The following is a 20,461-nucleotide window of genomic DNA, read 5'->3' as shown; positions in this document are numbered from 1 at the left end:
TTCACCCCTGTGTCAATCATCTAATGTGATCCTGGGCTCTACACACCCTCCACCAACCTAGTCCCCATGTATGGGGGACAAGGGGAGAGCAAAGGACTTGAACTCATGCTTCCTTCATGCCTGAGTGTCCAAGTTGCTCCTTTACACCTGACAGGGGGGAGTTTCCCTGGTTGGACGTAGCACGTGGAAGGAACACGTTATTCCAACCAGTTCCTTTCCCCTCCATCAGGCGCCCCCGCCGGCCAGGGGGAGGCAGTTTAGTGACCAGGATTACAGCATGTTTTTTGTGAGGGTACCTACCCTAGGGGACACAGGGAGAACATGCAAACTCCACACAGAAAGGCCCTTTCGCCAACCCCGCCTTCGGGTATGGGCACTGATGACGCAGAGGAGGAAACACGCCGCCAGCACCCACAGCGTCCCGAGCGGGAATCGAACCCAGGACCTTCTAGCTGTGAGGCGACAGCACTACCAACTGTGCCACCGTGCCCCCGGATGGATTAGTTCTATAAGTAAAAATGAATAAGAACACATCCTTTCACATTTTTTATTAGCAATTCAGTGTCTCTTTACGATTAAATTGATGCTGAAAGGTATAAAAACATAATTATGCAATCAGTTGTAAAACTTTAGATCCTCAGTGTAAAGAAATGCATGTCAATTAATAGTGTAATGTGGGTAGCTGCAAAAAACGTAAGACAAATACGGTGCATAGTGGCAATGGCAAAGATATCGTTTTGAATAGGTATGATTATGAACAAGTGTCCAGATGAACCTGGGCCAGCCCTAGTTTCCTCAGCACCTATTTTCAATCCAAATTAGTTGTTCCCTCAGCCCTACATTAACTTTTTCCATACCAATTTATGTCCCATGTTCACTCAGCACCATACTCATTTTGATGCTGGGGCAGAAGGCCCCAATGCTGAGGGTAGCCCTTTGAAAATAAGGCAAGCACATCTACAAAGGTGCCCTTGAACTGCCAGTAAGGTGGACCCCAAGCAAGGGCCAGTGCTGTCGCCTTAGTAACGTCCAAGTCACATTATAGTTTGGACATGTGCACACATGGTTAGTTTCAACATGGAGTTGACATGGTCCACATGATACCATAATGGGTATCCTTTGCATCAACATGTGGATGTTCAAGTGGGGAAAGTGTAATGTCTATAGCATGAGGAACATGGGCCTCTAAGGAAAGACTCACTGCCACTGAATGCATATTTTAAACGAGACAGTTAACATGGAGATACAGAGGCGAGACAGAGTTTATATGGAGAAGCAGGGACTTGCAGAGAAAATGAGGGGCTGAAATGTCCAAAAGGGCACATCACTCCTTCCACTGACAGTGAAAATTGGTTTGACATTTCTAGCCAGATTTTGAGGAAGATCCAATTTTAAATGAACACTAGATTCATACAGTACTTGTCATGAAGAAAATGAGTCCACATACAATAGAGTAGAATTTATAGTTATCAAAGCAAAATTAGCAGTTGCAGTCAAGTCAAGTCCTCATGAAATGCAGTGAGCATAATGGAAACAATATAAACAAGACCAATAATATTGAGCACAGATTGGATCGATCAATCTAATTTACTGTACAAATACAAAACTCCAGGTACAGTTCTACAGAATGTACAATTTCACAGAATCTTCAGTTCCATAGATTTCATTTTAATTCTTAGTGAGTTTATGTCCGTCTAAAGTACAATGAAGGGCTGGAACTTTCAAGCTTTGAGAATGTTGGTTCTCACTGGTCATCTTAGTATCTGACTCTGTAGTACGGGCTTCTTGATCTCACTGGTCATCTTAGTATCTGTAGTACGGGCTTCTTGATCTCACTGGTCATCTTAGTATCTGCAGTACGGGCGTCTTGATCTGACTGGTCATCTTAGTATCTGTAGTACGGGCTTCTTGACCGGGACCGGGACCTCCTGCAAACAAAGATAGACAGAGCTAAAGATTAATAACAGACTAAAGCCCACATGCAAACAAGACACAACATGCATCACACATCATTTGAATGTGCTTACAATTAGTGTGAGACAAAAAAAAACCAATCTGATAAATCAGAATCTCAGCACCTTGAGATTAAAAGCAACTCTGGGACTAAATTATGTTTATGACTGAGATAAGAGTGAAATGTTTTTACTCATCGACAATATATCTGATTCATCTATAGATCCGTTATCCTAACGGCACTGAAGTTGTGGTCTCAATGAAGGCCTGGCTCCAATAGTCAAAGTTCGCCACTGGCGAAAACAAAATAATTCATTCCGTTTTATTGAGGCATTTGGCATTCTTGTGGCTTCTCACATACCTTCTGGATGAGCTGTAGTCTCGGCCTGAGGGGCAGAGGGCACAGAGTGATCATCAACACAATAGCGTGCTAAAATTTTAAAAGCCTTAATGTGTCAAAACTACAAATAAGACAAACAATTCCTGATATCATGACTCTGGCACATGACATGTAGGTTTTGCATATGTTGAATGCAGCATTAAGGTTTAGTTAACCAGACCGTTTAGTGTAACCAGATGAAACATTGGATCCATGTGGCTGCTGGTAGAACTACTTTCTCACCATATTTAGACGGAGAGGGTGAGTGACTCTGCCGGCCATATTGTCGCTCCCACTCATCTCGCTCTTTCTCACGCCGCTCACGCTCCCTGTTCACAGAGTGGTCAATTTGGACAATTGCAGTGAACGTACACAAAACATGAATGCATGGCGTACACATACAGAAACTAACTGTTGCATGCACGACACACAGGCTTACTTCATGCGGATCTTGCGTGCCATGGCTCGTAGTTCTCCCTCTCGCTCCTGTAAAACACGCACAGAAATTAGATAAAAGTGGACAAGTGAATAATCTTATGCACACTCTTATGTTATTGCGTGTTATTTTACACCTACCTGTCGCTTGTTTTCCTGCAGCTGGACCTTCACTTGGGCTGCTTTCTTATCCGCCTTGGCTACAAACATCAACAATCACAAAAAAAAAGTAAATATAGAGTATGGAAGTCTGATGTCAAAAACCACACCCCCTGGGTGAGGGTCACAGAAGTGTTTTTCTTATTACAAATCCCATAATTTCTTTCACATTTTATTATAAATTGAGTCTGGCTATTTTACTCATACGGTTATGAAGCACAACTGATGAGGAAAGAAAGTATCAATTTATACAAAAAAGAAAATAAAGGGACACCAACAAATCTAATATAATTCTCAGGCTGAAAAATGCCTAACTAGGACTAAATCTCCCATTACGTGTGGTTGTCGCATATAATCTGCGTCACGTGTTTTGGATTTAACTTTCTGTAGGAGAGTAGTGTTGTCAGTTGTTTCAAACAAACTAAATAACACATGAAATATAAGGAATCCAGGAATGTTTTTGAAGAGAGCGATGTGCTTCAGTTGGGACAGTGCATGGTGTGTGATTTCCTAATGTAGTTTTTAAGGCTTTTTCCAGGTAACGCACATTAATTCAATTTTCTCTAAAAACATACAGTATCAAAATAAATATAAATGATACAAAGCTACCTCCCTAACAAAATCAGACTTATTTTTGTTACACAGTTCTTATACAAAAACATATTGTTACGGGGATTTATTTTTAAAAGTCCACCACCCATAATTTCTGCCAGCAGGCCTGGGTATGTGTACCACAAAAACATGACAAAGGTTAGTATATGTGTGGGATTGTGGTAGGGTATGTGTCCTCATGTAAGTGTGTACAGTACGTTCTAAAATAAGGTGCGCATGTGCATGTCCTCGTTCCTCTCACTCACACTGCTTGTTGAGAGCCTTCTGCATACGTATCTTCAGCTTTTCCTGTGGGGTCATCTTGGGCTGTGGTTGACACAACTGTATTAGTACACACTCTTACAGCCAGACACGTGTGCGACACTGTGCGTGTGTGTGTGCGTGCGTGTGTCACCACGGGTACAGTGCAGCTATACTATTCCCATCCTCCATATATACATTAACAGGTGGAAGATGTCAGTCACATATAGAAAATGACATGTACTTTTCGTAGTGTGCCATCTTTAGCTATGATTTGATCTGACTGAGGGAACAGTCAATGTATTCGTGTGTGTGTGTGTGTGTGTGTGTGTGTGTGTGTGTAGACATGCACACAGGACTGAGGCAAACTCAGTGCCCGCAGACTTCATTTGCAGCTGCTGTGGGGCAGTTTAGACGCAGGATAGGATCCAGTTACATGAACCTGGCATTTCCAATCTATACAGTGCATGTATGAACGCGGTCAGGGTCATTAAGGAAGGAAGCTTAACGAAGACAGTGAGACGTTTTTGGAAGAAAGAATAAATCCAGGTCCAATGCATTCAGAAAGCTCAGAAAATGGCCAGTGGCACTTTGTCACTCACTGACACACCCAGGGCTTAGCTGCACACACCTGGCCAGACAGGAATCCAACTGCTCATGCAAGAGTAACTTAAATCCTAGCACTGTGCATCTAGGCTTGAAAGACACATTCAGTTACTCTACTTGCCCGTTTCATATTTCTACTTAATTCCTCAAATGTATGTATACAAATCAGTTCTTCAAAAATGTATGAGGCAGATTAAATGATTCCCAACCCTGGTGAATGAGCCAGAATGTGTTGTTCCACATAGAGAAGGCTCTGCTACTTGTTCAGACAAGCTCAGACACCATTGTCCATAGCACACCCCCTGACTTTCAACACAGGCTACAACAGGACAGAGTAGTTACAACCAAAGGAATACTGTACTGTATTTCAATATCATCTACCTATTTATTTGTAATACAGGGTGATTTGCCCAGCATCAAAACTCTCTGCATCACCAAAGCTACAAATAAAAGTCACCAGATTATCCACTGTGTAATGGAACTGCACAGACAAACAATAATCACACCCGTATGAAGTGAGGGCTGTTCTTATCGTACATCATCATACATCATCTCATCCCGGCCAATCACAATTTGAGTCATGTCATCATGACGTAAAATACACTATTACGTAAAATTCTCCATTCATTGTCAATTTAATGTTTGTGTAGGACAAAGTTTGTGGACGGACACTAAAAGCTGGATATAGGAAAGCGCCCCTCAAAAAAACTAGTGATTCACCCATCTGCCACAGCAATGACCTAGAGAATTGCTCTAGGTCATTTGCTCTAGGTCACACCTTTGTGGTGAAAACCATGTTGGGATTGGGACAAGCTGCTATTGCATGTACTAAAACATTTTCACATCCATCGACAATGATTCAACAGCCATAAGTGACAGTAGAGCATTACTTTACTCGACTACCTTCACTTACAAGCCATTCAAAATACAACCACTATTCCAGGGCAGATAGGATTGACTATCAGGATAGGTTGAAATATGGTCATAAAAGGAAGGAATTATGGTCATATGGGAAGCAATTCATCTTACTTATGGGTGCTAGCCATAATGTTACTGTGCACATTGCGTTAAAACTACAAAGATCAGGATACTATAAGGTGAAATAAACCAGATTTGGAAGAAGCAGTGTAAACTTAGATTCAAAGACCCCCCCCCCCCCACACACACACACACACACACATACACAAGAGTAACATCCCTAAGAGTCGTCGAATAAGGTAGCATAACAGTCTGGGCATAATTAGTCAGTGTCATTGGTCTTCACAGATTCTGCTCAACAAAAACAGAAGATGGGAGATAATGTGCTGACAATGTCAAAACAGATAACTCGGTCTTTCCACACCCCAAAGACATTTGGTGAATTTCATTCTCTGTGGACATTTTTCAACAATGGCTGCTACATCCCAGTCTGTCTGGACAACCATGTCAGCCTGTCAGGGGTGAAGGAGAGAAACCCAGCTAAATCAAATTCTTACTGACTTTGGCAGGTCCCGTCTCTTTACCACCCGGAGTATCAGGCCTGGAGGAAGAGAGGGGAGAAATGGGAAGACATGTCGGTAAAGAAGGTCTCCAACCTACATTACAATGTTAGAAATGGTGTACTTAAATCCCAGTTTGTACAACATTAGTATTACAGGACATCTCAAATGTTCTTTGTTTTTCTTACATTTGACACTAGTTCTCAGTGTACGATCCATATAAATAAAAACGATTTGAGGCAGTGCCAATAAGACATTATTCAATTTGCCAATTCAATTAGACATTACATGAGGAGACCTCATTTCTAGTTTGAAGACATTTATTAGCTAATCTTTAAGATTAGACATCACAAACATTTCTAAAATAACATAACAAGACATCTTTTAATACTTTAACAGGGCTTAAGTGTAGTTAAACATATTTGTGTGTATTAAATGTAGTTTAGCATATTTGTTTCAGCTTGAAGGTCTGGATCATCTACTCACTTTCTTAGCTTGTCAGAGAGGACAGGGGTCGAGGGCTGGGCTCCTCTGTGTGATGGAGATGGGCTGTGGTTAGCACGACTGGGGGACTGTGAAGGACTGGGACTACCGCTGGCCCCACGCCGATGACCTCCAGAGCTCCGCCCATCCCTCCTAGAACTGGCCCCCTGCCGTGAGTGAGAACGAGACCTGATGGAAGAACAGGATTTAGGCTCATTGCATTGTGTGCTACAAAATACTGTTGCACTGTTACAGTGCTACAACAAATTAACCAGTCTCACCTTGTTCGTCTGCGTGCACTATAGCGCCTCCTGTCCCTGTCTCTCTCTCGGTCATTTGAACGAGATCGCGTCCGGTCGTGTCTTCGCCAAGATCCGCCTGCTCCACTGCCTCCTCTTCCACGGGAGCGAGAGTTTGATCGCCGCCTCGACCGGGAGCGGCTACGAGAACGCCGCCCATCTCTCCCTCCCCGTCCCCGGCGGGCACGCCGCGAGCGGGAGGACGAGCGGGAGGAAGAACGGGATGAGGAGGAGGAAGAGGAGGGCGAGCGGCTGGAGGAGGACCTTCGTCTCCTGTACAGACAGAGAGAAAGACAGAACGTTAGGAAGACATTTACAGTGCACTGGCCTAGCTCGAAAATGCTATTTGCATTTCTTAGTCGGCTAATTGCTAGTTTGCTGTACGCTACTTTGAGTAGTGGAGAGACTACGGTAACTTTTGCCAATAATAAGCATTAAATAAGCTCAAATTCAGGACTTTACTCACAGGCCCATATGATCTCATGGTTGGACATGGTCAATAACTATGTGCATCAAAGCATTCAAATATAAAAACACACAAGATTTTCTCCAACAATCAAAAATGAACTACGAGATTTCCTTCTTAAATAGTGACATCATGCCGATATTGATATTCGACGATACACTACTAAAGAAAATGCTTACATGATGAAATAACTTTAAAATAAACAAAAAAGAATTCGCCGCTTAAAAAGTGACAAAGTAAATTAATAAAAAAAGCCAATCAAATTTCTTTCTGGTCCAAACACCTGCAGTCATGTCAACGGACAATAATATAACTGTTCAGGAAAAATAAAAAAATAAAAAACAATGAGAAGTCAGGAAGGGGAAAGTTACCGACCGGGAGCCCCTGCTATGACCTGCGGGGTGCTGCGAGTTGGTGGGGCCGAGGCCAGAGAGCGGAGCGGCGGCTTGAGTGGCTGCAGCAGCCTCGTCATCGCTGCCGCCAAAGCTAGTGATGAAGGTGATCTTCTCTGGACCCGGAGTACGAGACCGGGACCGGGATTCAGAACTGGACTCTGACTCTGGCCTGATAAAAAAATGAAAATATAATAAAAATCAACCATGTTAGCGATAGGGCAGATGTCAGGGTCATGACATTTTAACGTCATTATCAAAATGAAACCAAACAAAGTGGAAATTGAAGGCTTTTAAAAACGCACCCTTTGTAGGTGTCATATGTTGGGCTGTCTCTCCTAGCATAGCTGTAATTCAGGACGGCAAGCAGAGAGGATAGGTATAGTTCATTATGGTGTTGTCGAGGATCATATTGGATGGATTCACAAAACGAGAAATATACTCTATGATGGCATAAAATTACCTGGGTGGACTGATCTGTCTACCCTTCAGTCTCTTCTCCCTGAACTCCCTCCTCTGTCTTCGAGAGCGGCGACCCTGAGATAATCAAACATTATGTTAGCAATGGTGCCAACCAACACAATCAAAGAAAAGCACAAAGAGTCTACACAGTACACACACACACACACACACACACACACGTATCTTACAGAATACATGGCCTTCTCTGCCTCTAGAGCCTTGGCATGTTTGATGGCTTCCACTTCCTCCTTGTCTTTCCTCAACATCCTGATAAACAGAAAAGTTATTGTTAAATGTTGATTATAATGACATTTATACTATTGACATTTCATGATTATGGCACCTCTGAATCATGTCGGTATTTAATCACCCTGTCTGGCTTTATTCATCAACAATGAATGGCTTGGCGACAAGTAAGGTGGCTACTAAACTGCTAGCCTGGGTTAGCGTTTGTTATGTAACAAATACTTCCTTCACAGCGTTATAAGAATTCAACATAATCTTTTCACAATCGACATCAATAACTGTGCTTAATTGTATCTTTAGCCTTTGCCTTTGAAAAGGAAGGAACAAGCAGGGGACAAACAATGGTAGAAATCTTACCTGACAAAATCTCCTTCAGACATTCCATATGGGGTTGCAATTTTGTTCAGATCCAAGACCTGTTCTTGGTTCAGTTCATCCACATCCACCTCCACATCTAGACAGACAAATCATAGTAACATACATCAATTTCAATGCACATGTCTGGGGCTACCGCTGGCCCCACGCCGATGACCTCCAGAGCTCCGCCTATTCCTCCTAGAAATGGCCCCCTGCCGTCAGTGAGAACGAGACCTGATGGAAGAACAGGATTTAGGCTCATTGCATTGTGTGCTAAAAAATACTGTTGCACTGTTAAAGTGCTACAACAAATTAACCAGTCTCAACTTGTTCGTCTGCGTGCAACTCCTCCTGTCCCTGCCTCATGTGAGGACCCAAGGGACAGTGCCAAGTAATAAATCAAGTCAGATTATGATTTGTGGTCAGTTAGGAGGTCCAGGACGAAAATCCACAAATCTCTATTGGTCAGTCAATGGATTTGTCTGTGTCCCAAATATGCTTGGAGTAATCAATATGACATTGTAGTACTGATGTCTGACTGACCTCCAAATACTGTGATAATGGATACTGCACCAAGTACTCTGGCAATGGGAACAAGTAATGCAGAATGCCGTGTTCACACAAGGCAGATGCAAAGATCACAGGATATGTCGCTTTGTATATCTGTTGCAGTGTAGAACTGCCCGTCACGTGTGAACGCAGCATAACCGAAAGGGAATGCGTTCCAAAAGCATGACATCACAGACTAACCTCCTAACGTTCCCATTGGTTAGTGCAGGGGTAGCAGTCCTGTATACCACTGGATACCAGTCACCAGGGGTTTGAAGCAACCATAGTGCCGGGCGGGGAGGGCAATCCCTGTCATTGCACTAGTGATGAATACAACAGGTTGTCAGTGGGGGTGTGATCCTCCATATGAGTTAGATCCTCCCAGTGAAACCCCTCACTGTCAAGTGAAAAAAAGCGACTGGCAACTTCATGAGTACCAGAGAGGGCATGTGCTTGTTTACACCCTCCCTAACAAACCAACCAGTAGTGTTCAGCAGCGAAATTTATGTTTTTCTTTTTTCTCCCCAGAAACCATTATCAAAATCACTTTGATTGCTCATCACTGCACCTCCCGAGTCATTTGGGACACACACCAAGTTTGAGGCTGTTCAGCTAGACAGCGCCCAAGTTATGGACAGGCATTCCGTGAATAATAGATTAAAATGCAACAGTAGTGGTCAAATTTGATCAGTGGCAGGGCGCTCCTGAGGGTGCAGTACGTAGTTCAGACTAGTCATTGGTCCGACAAACGACAATCCACCTCAAACCCTAACCTAACCATAACTGCAAGGACGGGAGCAGCACATGTCCGACATGCGGACGCATGTTGGACTAATGCTCCAGCAGAATTACATGCGGTTCCAACTCCTGAATGCATATAGGGGTTCGGGAAACGGTCAGAGTCAGGTTAATTTATTGGTACGAATAAAATATTTATTTGACACCATTACATAAGCCTCAAGACACATTATAATGATGCATAATAATCCAAATTATTTTAATTTCCAAATGCTAATTTGGATAGCAGCAGCCTTGAGTAGATAGAATACTATATATTTTGTTATTTCTGCATGACACAGTAGATTAGAAGTCATATCATTTATAAATGCATTTAATTTTAAATACATCTCCATGCAACGCTGTTATGGACATATGAAAAATATATACAAGATAAAACATTAACAAACCGATATCTGGGATGCCTTCATCCTCTTCCGATTCACTGTTCTCAGAGTTTTCCTCATCTTTATCCGACCCGGGTTCAGGTTCCGTCACAGTGCTGTCCTCATAGGTGTACCCGATGGTGGCCTTCTTTTCAGACAGTCTGTAACATTAGATGTGAGACAAATAGACAATTAGCTATACCTCACACAAGTGGTTAAACAGATCAAGGAACCTATGGTTAAATGCATAGTTGAGAGGCCATCGAGGGCCACTTACAATTTACAATTTAGGCATTTAGCAGACGCTCTTAATCCAGAGCGACTTACATTAAGCAAGAACAAAAAAGCATGGGAATACATCACATAAAGACATTTATCATGAAACATGCGTAAGCTAAGAAAGTAACAGTGGAATATCTATAATGAAACTATACATATAAGCTATACATCTATACTACTATGCTACACATATGTACTATGGCGTGCTATGACTACATACAATGCACTTATGCTGTCTACATAACATGCTATAAGTCTGTATCAAATGCTATCTAAGTCTACAGAATTGCTATCTAAGGGGGTGGGGTAAGTGCTATGGGCCATGATGGAGTCTGAAAAGGTGGGTTTTCAGACTACGGCGGAAGATTGGGAGTGATGCTGCAGTTCTGACTGCAATGGGAAGTGCATTCCACAGTTTTGGAGCCAGAAGGGAGAAGAGTTTGGGACGTGTGGAGCGTTGTCCCGGCGTTTTTAGTGAGGGTACTTCCAGCTTCCCTGCGTTGGCTGATCTGAGTGAGCGGGAGGGTTTGTAGGGTTCGATCATACTTGCAAGATATGGGGGAGCCATACCTTTGGTTGCTTTGAATGCCAGCACTTTTTAGTACTCACTTTTTTTTCTCATCTTCATTTGGTCTTGGCAGGCCACCATAGAGCTCATCGAAGTAGATCTGGTACAAACACTGCTCCTCAGAGACTGCAAGGGGACAGTGGGGAGTTAAAGACCATAGCACAACAGCAGATGGGTAGTACCAAAGACAGGCTAGCATAGCAACAAGAGGAACATACAACTCTCTTCATATACAAATGTTGAGCCATGAACCTAAAAGCCTCTTTGTGTTGCTGGCGTATTGCAGGCACTCTGTTTTCGCTAAACTTAATTAGGCTAAAAATACTAAGACTTTACCGCCTTTGTCCCTTGTGATGCAGGAGTTAATGAATAAATACTCACTGTTGGCAAAGTCATTCTGAACTAAACCTCTGTAGCGTTCATAGTTGCATTTCCTCTCCTCTGACTCCTGCTCTGGGGAACTACATAAAACAAAGATCATAATCAAGGATTGACATTTTAAATGTTGCTGCATCCTCAATTCTCTGAGTCTAGGTGCTGCTGAAGATGTGAGCGCGTTAAGTCCTACTTACGCGTTGCTCAGAAGTGGAGGTGTGTAGGTGGGGATGTAGTCCAGATGAGCCCGTACGTCAAATCTATCAATCATATTGTTGGCATCTCCTTGCCATGGCATCCTTACATAAACAGGCAGGAACTGATCAGTAAAGATGACACCATTCCCGAATAATATGTTGTGCATTTAGAAGGAAGCATGTGATCTTATCTTACATGTTGATGGGACTCTCTGCAGCCAGCGCTACAGCCGGATCCAGACTGATTTTGTAGGCCCGGCCATGAACCTGTAGAAACTGTGCTGGATCTTTTTTCTGAGCAAAGGCAGAGAAGGTAGATATTATGAGCACCCAGTGGACGAAAACAAATATGATAACAGATAGCCCCGAGATGGGCAGACTACAGGTAAAAAAATGTGTGACAACACAGAATTTACAGCATGTCTCTTACTATCTTCTCGTAGTATTCCCTCCGGCGTTCCCCGCGGCGTTTGTAGTCTACCATCATGCCACGGAGCTTGCGCTCGTGTTTGCGGGCCTCCTGCCACATGACGGCTCCGCTGGGGGTTGGGGCGCGGCGGGGCACGGCTGCTGTGGACGACAAGAGGATGGGGAAAAACAAGTATGGGAGGGAGAGAGAGGGGAGAGGAAGAGAGAGAGAGGGAGGGAGAGAGAGAGAGAGAGAGAGAGAGAGAGAGAGAGAGAGAGAGAGAGGGGGGGGGGGGAGGAAATTGGAGAGACATGGGGATAGAGGGGTTGAAACAGTTTGTTTACAGGATGGACACCATCCCAGGTGATTCACCTTCATCCTGTGTCTGCATTTTGATGCTGCCAAACAATACATTTACGTTTAGTTTAAAAGGTACTTGTCTTGTTAGTGCAAAGAATAAGAAATCTCGTGTTAAATTACATTTTTGTTAAGACAGATTAAGTTGCAATTTGGAGGTCCCCACTCTTCACATTGTAATACAGACTATGATGACAGAGCCGAACCGCTGACATACAGACACGAACCCGTTTCATTCATTCAAAAAGTGAAATACTTTTTGATTGCTAGTTTCAGTTAGCAGACAACATAGCTTGAGCAAGCAGCATGCATCATTCTTCTGCTGGCGTTATTATTCACGCTTTCTATCGATGCATTATAACGTCCATCCGTTGAAAATCGATACATTTATTAAGTTGCATAATTTGCATCTTCTTGCCATTACCAACAAAAGCGCTGAAATAGTAGTGTTTTCATAGTTAGCCTTAGCAGCTAAGCTAATGTTCGTTAGGGCCTTAACACATGCAGGGCCCCAGGTAGTCGGTCGCACGAAGCTGTAGGGTTTACTTTTAACACGTGCAAAGTACGCAATACACCTAAACCGCGTGATGTGTACGGTTGTTTGGTTTCTGCATTCGGATGTGTACCTGTTTAGTGTAGACCACCAACACAAACTTGGGTTATTCCGCTGATTCAAAGCGATGGCAGCCAGCAGACATTCACACCACACCTCCCTTCCAGTCGGGTTGTTGTCTGTAGTGAGAGTGTAGTAGACAGCTGGGGGCGCTAGCATACAGCAATATATTGGACTACGGTCCATACGGTCGGTGGGGTGCGAATAAATTCACTATTAAACATGAATGAAATAGCTCCTACTGCCTTGTGCCTACACACCCTTTGTCATAATATAACTAGCTCTAGGCTTCTAGCCTATTTTTCAACATTTATTTATGTAGAATACAGAATACGCTCAAGAAATATATCAAAATCAATATCAGTAAAATCATAGGCCTACGTTAAATCCCCCCACCCCAGGATGGTTTCATCCTTTAGCACAATGGTTCCCAAAGTGGGGTCCGGGGAACCCCTATGGTCCTTGAGGGAGTTACAGGGAATCCCCAGTTAAATGATAGTTTGTAACCAAATGAAACCGGCTTATGGGTCTGATTTGGTTCCATTTGTAGCCTACACTCTCAGAGTTACATTAACTTTGATTTTACAATATACAATATACATTACAATATACAAATGGTTGAAAATCACTGCTTGAACTGTGAAACTCTTTCTCTTATGGGTCCTTGTTGGCATATATTTTCAAATGGGGGTCCGTGGGCTAATGAGTGTCAATTTGGGGGTCCTTGACATGAAAAAGTTTGGGAACCACTGCTTTAGCAGACCATGTGCCTGACTGTCCCTCCTCCTTTTATTACTCTATGGACTGTCCATGCAAACTGTTACATTAATAAAATAATACCTTATCTGTTACGACATTAAACGTCCAAAAGATGGCGCTCTAATGTGCCCTTGTAACGTGGGTTCACGTTTCAACTCCAGGTCCTCAACCTCTGCCTGTGTACACACAGTGACACACACACACACGCGCGCGCGCACACACACACACACACGCGCGCACACACACACGTAAATATAATTTGCTAACCCTTGAAAACCCTATAGTCCAAATAAACACATAGGCCTACCTATAAAAATAAATTGGATAGCTCTTCGCCTCTCAGTCATTAGATCAAATAGCCTACCTTATTGATTCTGATTAATTTAATTTGGCAACATAGCCTTCTACATTTTGCCCTGTCACCGTGGCTGACAGCTGTAATGTCTCCTGACTCCTATCGTGAGTTTTCAGGAGAGAAACCGTCATGGGTCCTTTTCAACAGCTGCTGTTGATCTACTATATCTTTGACTTAAAATGCCCAGTCAGAAACAAAATCCACACTGTGAGTCTAACCTTGACTACAATCATCATAATCAAGGCTGAAGGGGGTAAACCTATGCAAAACTCAGAGAGCTTTAATTTTGATATAGAACTCAACATGATCAGCTTAAAATGTTATGATTGATTAATGAGCGACAACAAATCCTGAAGAACTATGACCCCTCTGCTGGATGCAAACTTTCTAATGGGTGTGCTGGGGTCCTACATCCTGAGGCGCACAGCAGGTGTACCGAAGGTCCTATACATACAATACTGTGTGTGTGTGTGTGTGTGTGTGTGTGTGTGTGTGTGTGTGTGTGTGTGTGCGTGTGCGTGCGTGTGTGTGCAGTGTGTGCGTGCGTGTGCGTGTGTGTGCACATGTGTGTGCGTGTTTCTCTGTTTCCTACATTTCCTCCTGACCAGGGTGGGAACGGGAAGCCCCAGTTCATTTCCAGCCTGTCGCCTGTCTGAACAGGCCAAAGGTCACATACGTCATATCCATTCTCCCGTTAACTCTCACTTGCCGTGACCTCTCACTCACTTTCTATTGCACTCACTCACAAGCTCCCTTTGTTTTGCATGCCATTTATCATTTTGTTGTGAATCTAACCTTTTAACATCACCCGACATGCACAGATACACAAATGGTTGTAGAGACTAATTCCTTAAGACTCAAGGCAGACTGCCTCATAAACAATCTTTCTTTAGGGATGTCAGGGTCAGCCGGGTGTTTTTTGGGGGGTGGGGTGCAAGAAATCTTGAGCATACAGTGACCCACTGACCCAGTCATAGTGCCTGAAGCCCGATTACTTTGTTGTGTGGCAGTGTTGCAAGCTGAAAATAGCCGATCTACAAGCTCACACCGCTCCGCTCACAGAGAATACATTAAGCATAAGAGCCACATGGACCATGATAGAATATCCTCCCTCTGGCCTCTCATAATGAGAGCACCATGATCTTGTCATAGAAATCAAAAAGCACACACAGATTAAGTTGGTAAATGCACTTTTATTACAATCAGCAGCTGCTGGCAGTTCCAAATGTAAAGAAGGGTAGAACAATGGAGCAAAGTAAAACAGCAACATTCTCAGACCAAACCACAGTACAAAACGGCATTATCAATATGTACAATATATTTATATACAACAAAGCTATTTTACAAAGGTATGAAAAAAAATCATACAACTTTGACAACTGTAGTGTTACAGAACCAGCACAGGCAACAGTGTAGGCTATATTTAAAATCATTTCTCCACAATAAGTGTAATCTCTTTGTATGCTTTCTTTTAACAAGTAAATAGTTTTAACCTTATTTGTCACTATGGACACTATGAAATCCATGGATTCAGTCAAAACTGGATTTCTCCTTCTTCTGTACCCACACATCCACGCACGCACGCGCGCGCACGCACGCACGCGCGCGCACACACACACACACACACACACACACACACACACACACGCACACACGCACACACACACACACACACACACACACACACACACACACACACACACAGAACTTGGTCACATATACTACGTTTACACATATAGCCTACTGTATACGCTCAGACAGAGGGACAGGTAAAGGGCCATCCACACCAACCAAGATATAGTTTTAAAATCATTCTAACTCAAGTGGATGGCAGAGTTCACACCACAACTATAATGACGACACAAGTGAACAATATAGTTAATGTTATAGTGCTTGGTGTGGACAGTCCTTAAAGGTGATATAGGCAAGTTTTCAGTGTTTGTACACAGAATTGATCGAGTGTTTCCAAACAAATTCAAATCTAGCTCCACCCCCCTCCCCCCGTCATTCTATTGGCTGAGCCAGGTCACTTCAGGCTATGGGGTTGTTGTTGCTGCTGGGAGGGACGCTATGGATATTGCGCTCGTATGGCTAAATATGACATTAAAAAATTATGAATTTCTATCGATATCATAGTTACAACAATGACATTGAGTTGACATGTTTTTTTAAGGGTAACTGTAGTGTAATCACAATATCACAAGACTGACACGACGAGTCCCGCAAATGAGGAAGTAGGAAGTAGTGGAGCAGACTCACTGGCTCTCAATTCAATTATCTTTCATTTGTAATCGTGCATATAAAACATATTGCCCCTCAAATGCCCCAGCCACTACAGCATCGTTCATGTGAACTACTTTGTCCACGGTTATTCATCGCTATGATGATCAGCGACGGCTTGTCACCGTTGGCGAGCACGGGTTGAATGCAAGCTTCAAGCCGGCCGGACCACCAAACCATGCGCTATACATAGCGATTCTCATAATTTCAACAGGCTTACATATTACATCATAAACATACTATTTCACATGAACAATGGTGAAACTAAGATATGGGGATAATATTATACTTGCAAATTGCAAGTATAATATTATCCCCATATCTTAGTTTCACCAATGCGATTTCATTGCAAGTTGCAATGAAATCGCATTGCGTTTTCATTATAATACTGCTGGGTCGAACAGACGAACACACAGTCACAGCCTCGCGCTGCAATTGGCTAAGACTCCGCGTCACCCCCCACACAGACCCTCCTCCCAACACGACGCTTCCGTCCCGCGACATAAACAACAGTGGATATAAACAGATACAAACACATAGAGGGAGACAAAGGGAGAGTGTATGTCTACAGGGCAGCAGCTCAGCATCAAAATATAGGGGAAGATAGAGGGAATAAGGCCACAAATATAGATAGATAAATATGTTGATTTTTGGCTGAAAACTTGCCTATATCACCTTTAACCTTAAGTGTTAAATAAGTCATCCGAGTAGGAGTTGGAAGAAACAACTTCCAGCTGTTGTGGGTCAGGGACTCTTAGGAAATGGACTTGGGAGGCTCATTGGTGATTCTCTGAGTCTAGGACTCAACAGAACTGAAGAACTCCGAACATCTCATACACACAGTGGTACAACTCAAGGCAAGTATTTTCTTTTTAAATACATTAATTGTACAAGGGACACACTGAGCCTTATAGTCAAAATTAACTGCTCGCTGCTAATTTACAGCTGTCAATTTCAGTCCATGAAATAGGCCCGATGATGATGACGCATTTAATACGTTCAGCCCTACTGCTCAGCATCCTTAGTTATAACCATCAGGGGTCTTCCGTCTTCATCGGCCATGAGCTCATGAAGATCACAGGGTCAATCCCAGATGGAGTCAGAGCAGGATTAGCATCATCCCTCCCATCAGGAGGTGATGCAGTAATGACACAACACCATGGGCCGGGGTAAGGGCCCAGTGAACAAGATCACAAAGGATGTAGAATAAAATACAAAATTAAATATGGACATCTTCCCAGAATTCACAGAGTTCAATGTTCCAAAGATCAGACCTCCAGTTCCTGGTTGTCCACATAATGGAATCGGTTCAGCTTCTCCCTTTCGAGGTTTGAGATGTCAAGTTTTGGGGCATGAGCTGGTTTCAATGCCGGGGAGGGGTGCGAAGGTGCCGGGGAAGGCGGCAAGGTGAGTTCTATCTCCTCATAGCAACGTGAGGCGGGCGCTGGGGTATTAGTGTGTGGAGTGACAGGAGGCAGGATGGGCACTGCACGGTCCACATTTCTGATGAGGGTGACAAACTCCCTCTGGTTGTTGATGCCCTCTTCCCGAGGACCGCCTTGTTGCTTTTTGCGTCTCCGATGGAGGCTGGAGAGGATGAAGGCGCAGGCTGCACAGCCGCACACTGTTACTAATGCTGACACCCCCACCAACACCATGTAAAAGCTGATTCCTCCACGCGTTATGTCTGATATGGCACCTGGAGGGAATCATTCATGCAGGGGTTAGAAGAGTAATCATTCAGAGGTGAAAAGAGTAAAATAACACGCACAAATGCACACACTCACCTGGACAGTGTGGTCCAATGCAGGTGTCCTTGAGGCCAATGCACTCCTTACCATAGTAACCCTCAGGGCAGGCACATACATACCTGCCCTCTGTGGCATGACAGGGAACCCCCTGGTGGCAAGGGTTGGGATTGCACAGATCCAACACTATCTGGAATAAGGGAACATGGAAACAATCAGAACCGTTTGAATGGCTGCCAATGAGCATGAGTATTTTGCCTAGTAGAGTAAAATTCGATGGAATACACCAACCTCACAAAACCTTCCTGAGTATCCTACTGGACAGCTGCAGGTGGCAGTTTGTCCATCCTGCTCAACACATTGTCCTCCATGCAGGCAGGGGGAGCTGTCACAAGGACTGCGGCCAGTCTGGCAGTATTTCCCAGAGAAACCAGGCATGCATAGACATCTAGATCCTGAATCCAAGTCCTAAGTGGGATAACATAAATTAGTAACAATATGACAAGGTGACAAGTGAACAAAGTGCAATAGATAGTACAATAGATCACGATAAGTGTGATGATGATGGTGATGATAAGAAGGCAAACCCTCAATTGGTCAACTGAAAAAAGAAAGAAAAAAAAAGAACACATCCGGTGAGGAAAAAATGAATAACGGACTCGTTCTTGAAGAGGGGCTCAACAGCGTGGCCTTTAACAGAGGTTGATTTTATTATTTGGTCTTGAAGTGTTTCTCATTGCTTCTATATTTATGTATTTTTTGTTATCAATTGTTTTTAATGAATCATATCACAGAAACAATACAAGGCATTGCATGCATAAAAAAATAAACAAAAAACAAGATACATAAACAATACACAACACATACAACCAGTAAGACGCCTGATGGCGAGTAGCGCATCTACCTGGGTGACAGTAGACTGACTGCTGGGCAAGCGCTGACGCTTTGGCATGGGGGGTCAGATCAACATAATGAATTCTGTACTGGCCAAAGTGGCCATATATGGAGCGTGTTTTGAGTGTACAGGGTTTGATGAGGTCAGATCAACATATGGAATGTCTGAACAGGTCAGCTCCATATATGGAGATCTAAGTGTGGCAGTGGGGGTAGAGTCTTGAGTGTACAGGGTTTGATGAGGGCCCCAGGTAGGGCCGGGCCTTAATTTTCGGGCCTGTTGAGAACTCTAGTTTTCGCCGACTGCGGTAATAACTTTGGGACAGGCCCGTCTAGAGTTTAAATGGACAGGTATCAGTCAACAGGCCCATCTAGAATTTAAATGGACAGGTATCAGTCAACAGGCCCGTCTAGAGTTTAAACGGACAGGTATCAGTCAAAAGGGAGACATCGAAGAGGAAGGATCAAGGATGGACGGATGGGGAAGGATCAACATATGGAATGTCAGAACAGGTAGGCTCCATATATGGAGATCTAAGGGTTTGAGATCAAATGTAGAGTTTCTGGCAGGGATCTTCATATATGGGCATTCCCATATATAGGCTTAATATTGATGACATCAGGGTCATCCCTGATGATATCACGTGATGTCACATGGTCATGCCTGGGGTGACTAACTAAATAACTAACTGACTGCAGGGCTCGACGCTTAGCATTTTTCCAAGTAGCACGTGTGCGCCTAAGTTGAAAAATCTAGTAGCACACAAATTATTTTAGGAGCACGATGAAAAATGATGTATTTTTAAGGGGCGCTAGCCCCTCCAATATACAGCCTTTGTCCCCACACATCTCAAAATGAGCCATTGACAATCAACAGAGAAATTACGTCAAAATTCTGCTAAATATGACGCCATTGACATTGAAGGGAAAATGTATGTCATAAGTAAACGAGCAAATCAGCTAACCAATCACAGGCAACAGGCATTCTGATTGGCCAGTATGAGATGATTTCTGATGATGTATGATGACAAGAGCGCCCCTCACTTCACATGGGTGTGATTATTTTAATGAAGTGATATGAGGTAGGGGTGGAAAATAATGTCAAAATATTATATCACTATCTTTTCAGCAATTATCACAAAATAGTGATATTCATCATGATATCATTGTTATGTTTGTTTTCATATAATCTATATAATCAATTTGTTTTATGCTAATACTTTGTAGATCGATAGTAGCTCTGTTCCATACCTCTAATACGTGCAACACATTAGAGCTATGGACCAGAGCTAGATAGATAATAAGTTGCTCATGGATGGATAGACAGGCTATCCGTTTTTATCCTGCT

At 43.2% G+C, this 20,461-nt stretch overlaps 2 protein-coding genes across 3 annotated transcripts in view; both read right to left on the bottom strand.

The window, feature by feature from the left end:
- Positions 1-533: 533 nt before the first annotated feature.
- On the bottom strand, positions 534-13,208 carry clasrp (CLK4-associating serine/arginine rich protein). Of its 2 annotated transcripts, XM_080772035.1 has the most exons (21): positions 13,091-13,208; positions 12,129-12,268; positions 11,895-11,992; positions 11,699-11,800; positions 11,508-11,587; positions 11,168-11,252; positions 10,304-10,440; positions 8,568-8,664; positions 8,153-8,231; positions 7,966-8,039; positions 7,808-7,849; positions 7,486-7,674; positions 6,627-6,917; positions 6,349-6,534; positions 5,864-5,903; positions 3,784-3,844; positions 2,909-2,967; positions 2,772-2,818; positions 2,576-2,661; positions 2,315-2,339; positions 534-1,928 (listed from the first exon to the last, which is right to left on the bottom strand). In XM_080772035.1, the coding sequence occupies exons 2-21, from the start codon at positions 12,225-12,227 to the stop codon at positions 1,886-1,888; spliced, it is 1,920 nt and encodes a 639-aa protein (XP_080628161.1). In that variant the 5' UTR covers positions 12,228-12,268; positions 13,091-13,208; the 3' UTR covers positions 534-1,885. The 2 variants fall into 2 exon arrangements, 1 of the variants encoding a protein (XP_080628161.1); XR_013964597.1 differs by lacking the exons at positions 534-1,928; positions 2,315-2,339 and having other exon boundaries at positions 5,860-5,903.
- A 2,170-nt stretch (positions 13,209-15,378) lies between these two features.
- Positions 15,379-20,461, bottom strand: part of LOC308321462 (uncharacterized protein) — a 48,564-nt gene continuing 43,481 nt past the window's right edge. Inside the window, exons 12-15 of the mRNA XM_080772363.1 lie at positions 18,511-18,687; positions 18,259-18,409; positions 17,154-18,170; positions 15,379-16,099 (exon numbers count right to left, since the gene is read on the bottom strand). Of these exons, the coding sequence (XP_080628489.1) occupies positions 17,740-18,170; positions 18,259-18,409; positions 18,511-18,687 (759 nt within the window). The 3' untranslated portion in view covers positions 15,379-16,099; positions 17,154-17,739. The remainder of the gene's footprint in view (positions 16,100-17,153; positions 18,171-18,258; positions 18,410-18,510; positions 18,688-20,461) is intronic.

Source organism: Protomyctophum bolini (assembly GCF_963924005.1).
Source record: "Protomyctophum bolini genome assembly, chromosome: 9".
Taxonomy (NCBI): domain Eukaryota; kingdom Metazoa; phylum Chordata; class Actinopteri; order Myctophiformes; family Myctophidae; genus Protomyctophum; species Protomyctophum bolini.
Note: the sequence above shows the minus strand (reverse complement) of the source record. Positions and strands in the feature narration are given on the sequence as shown.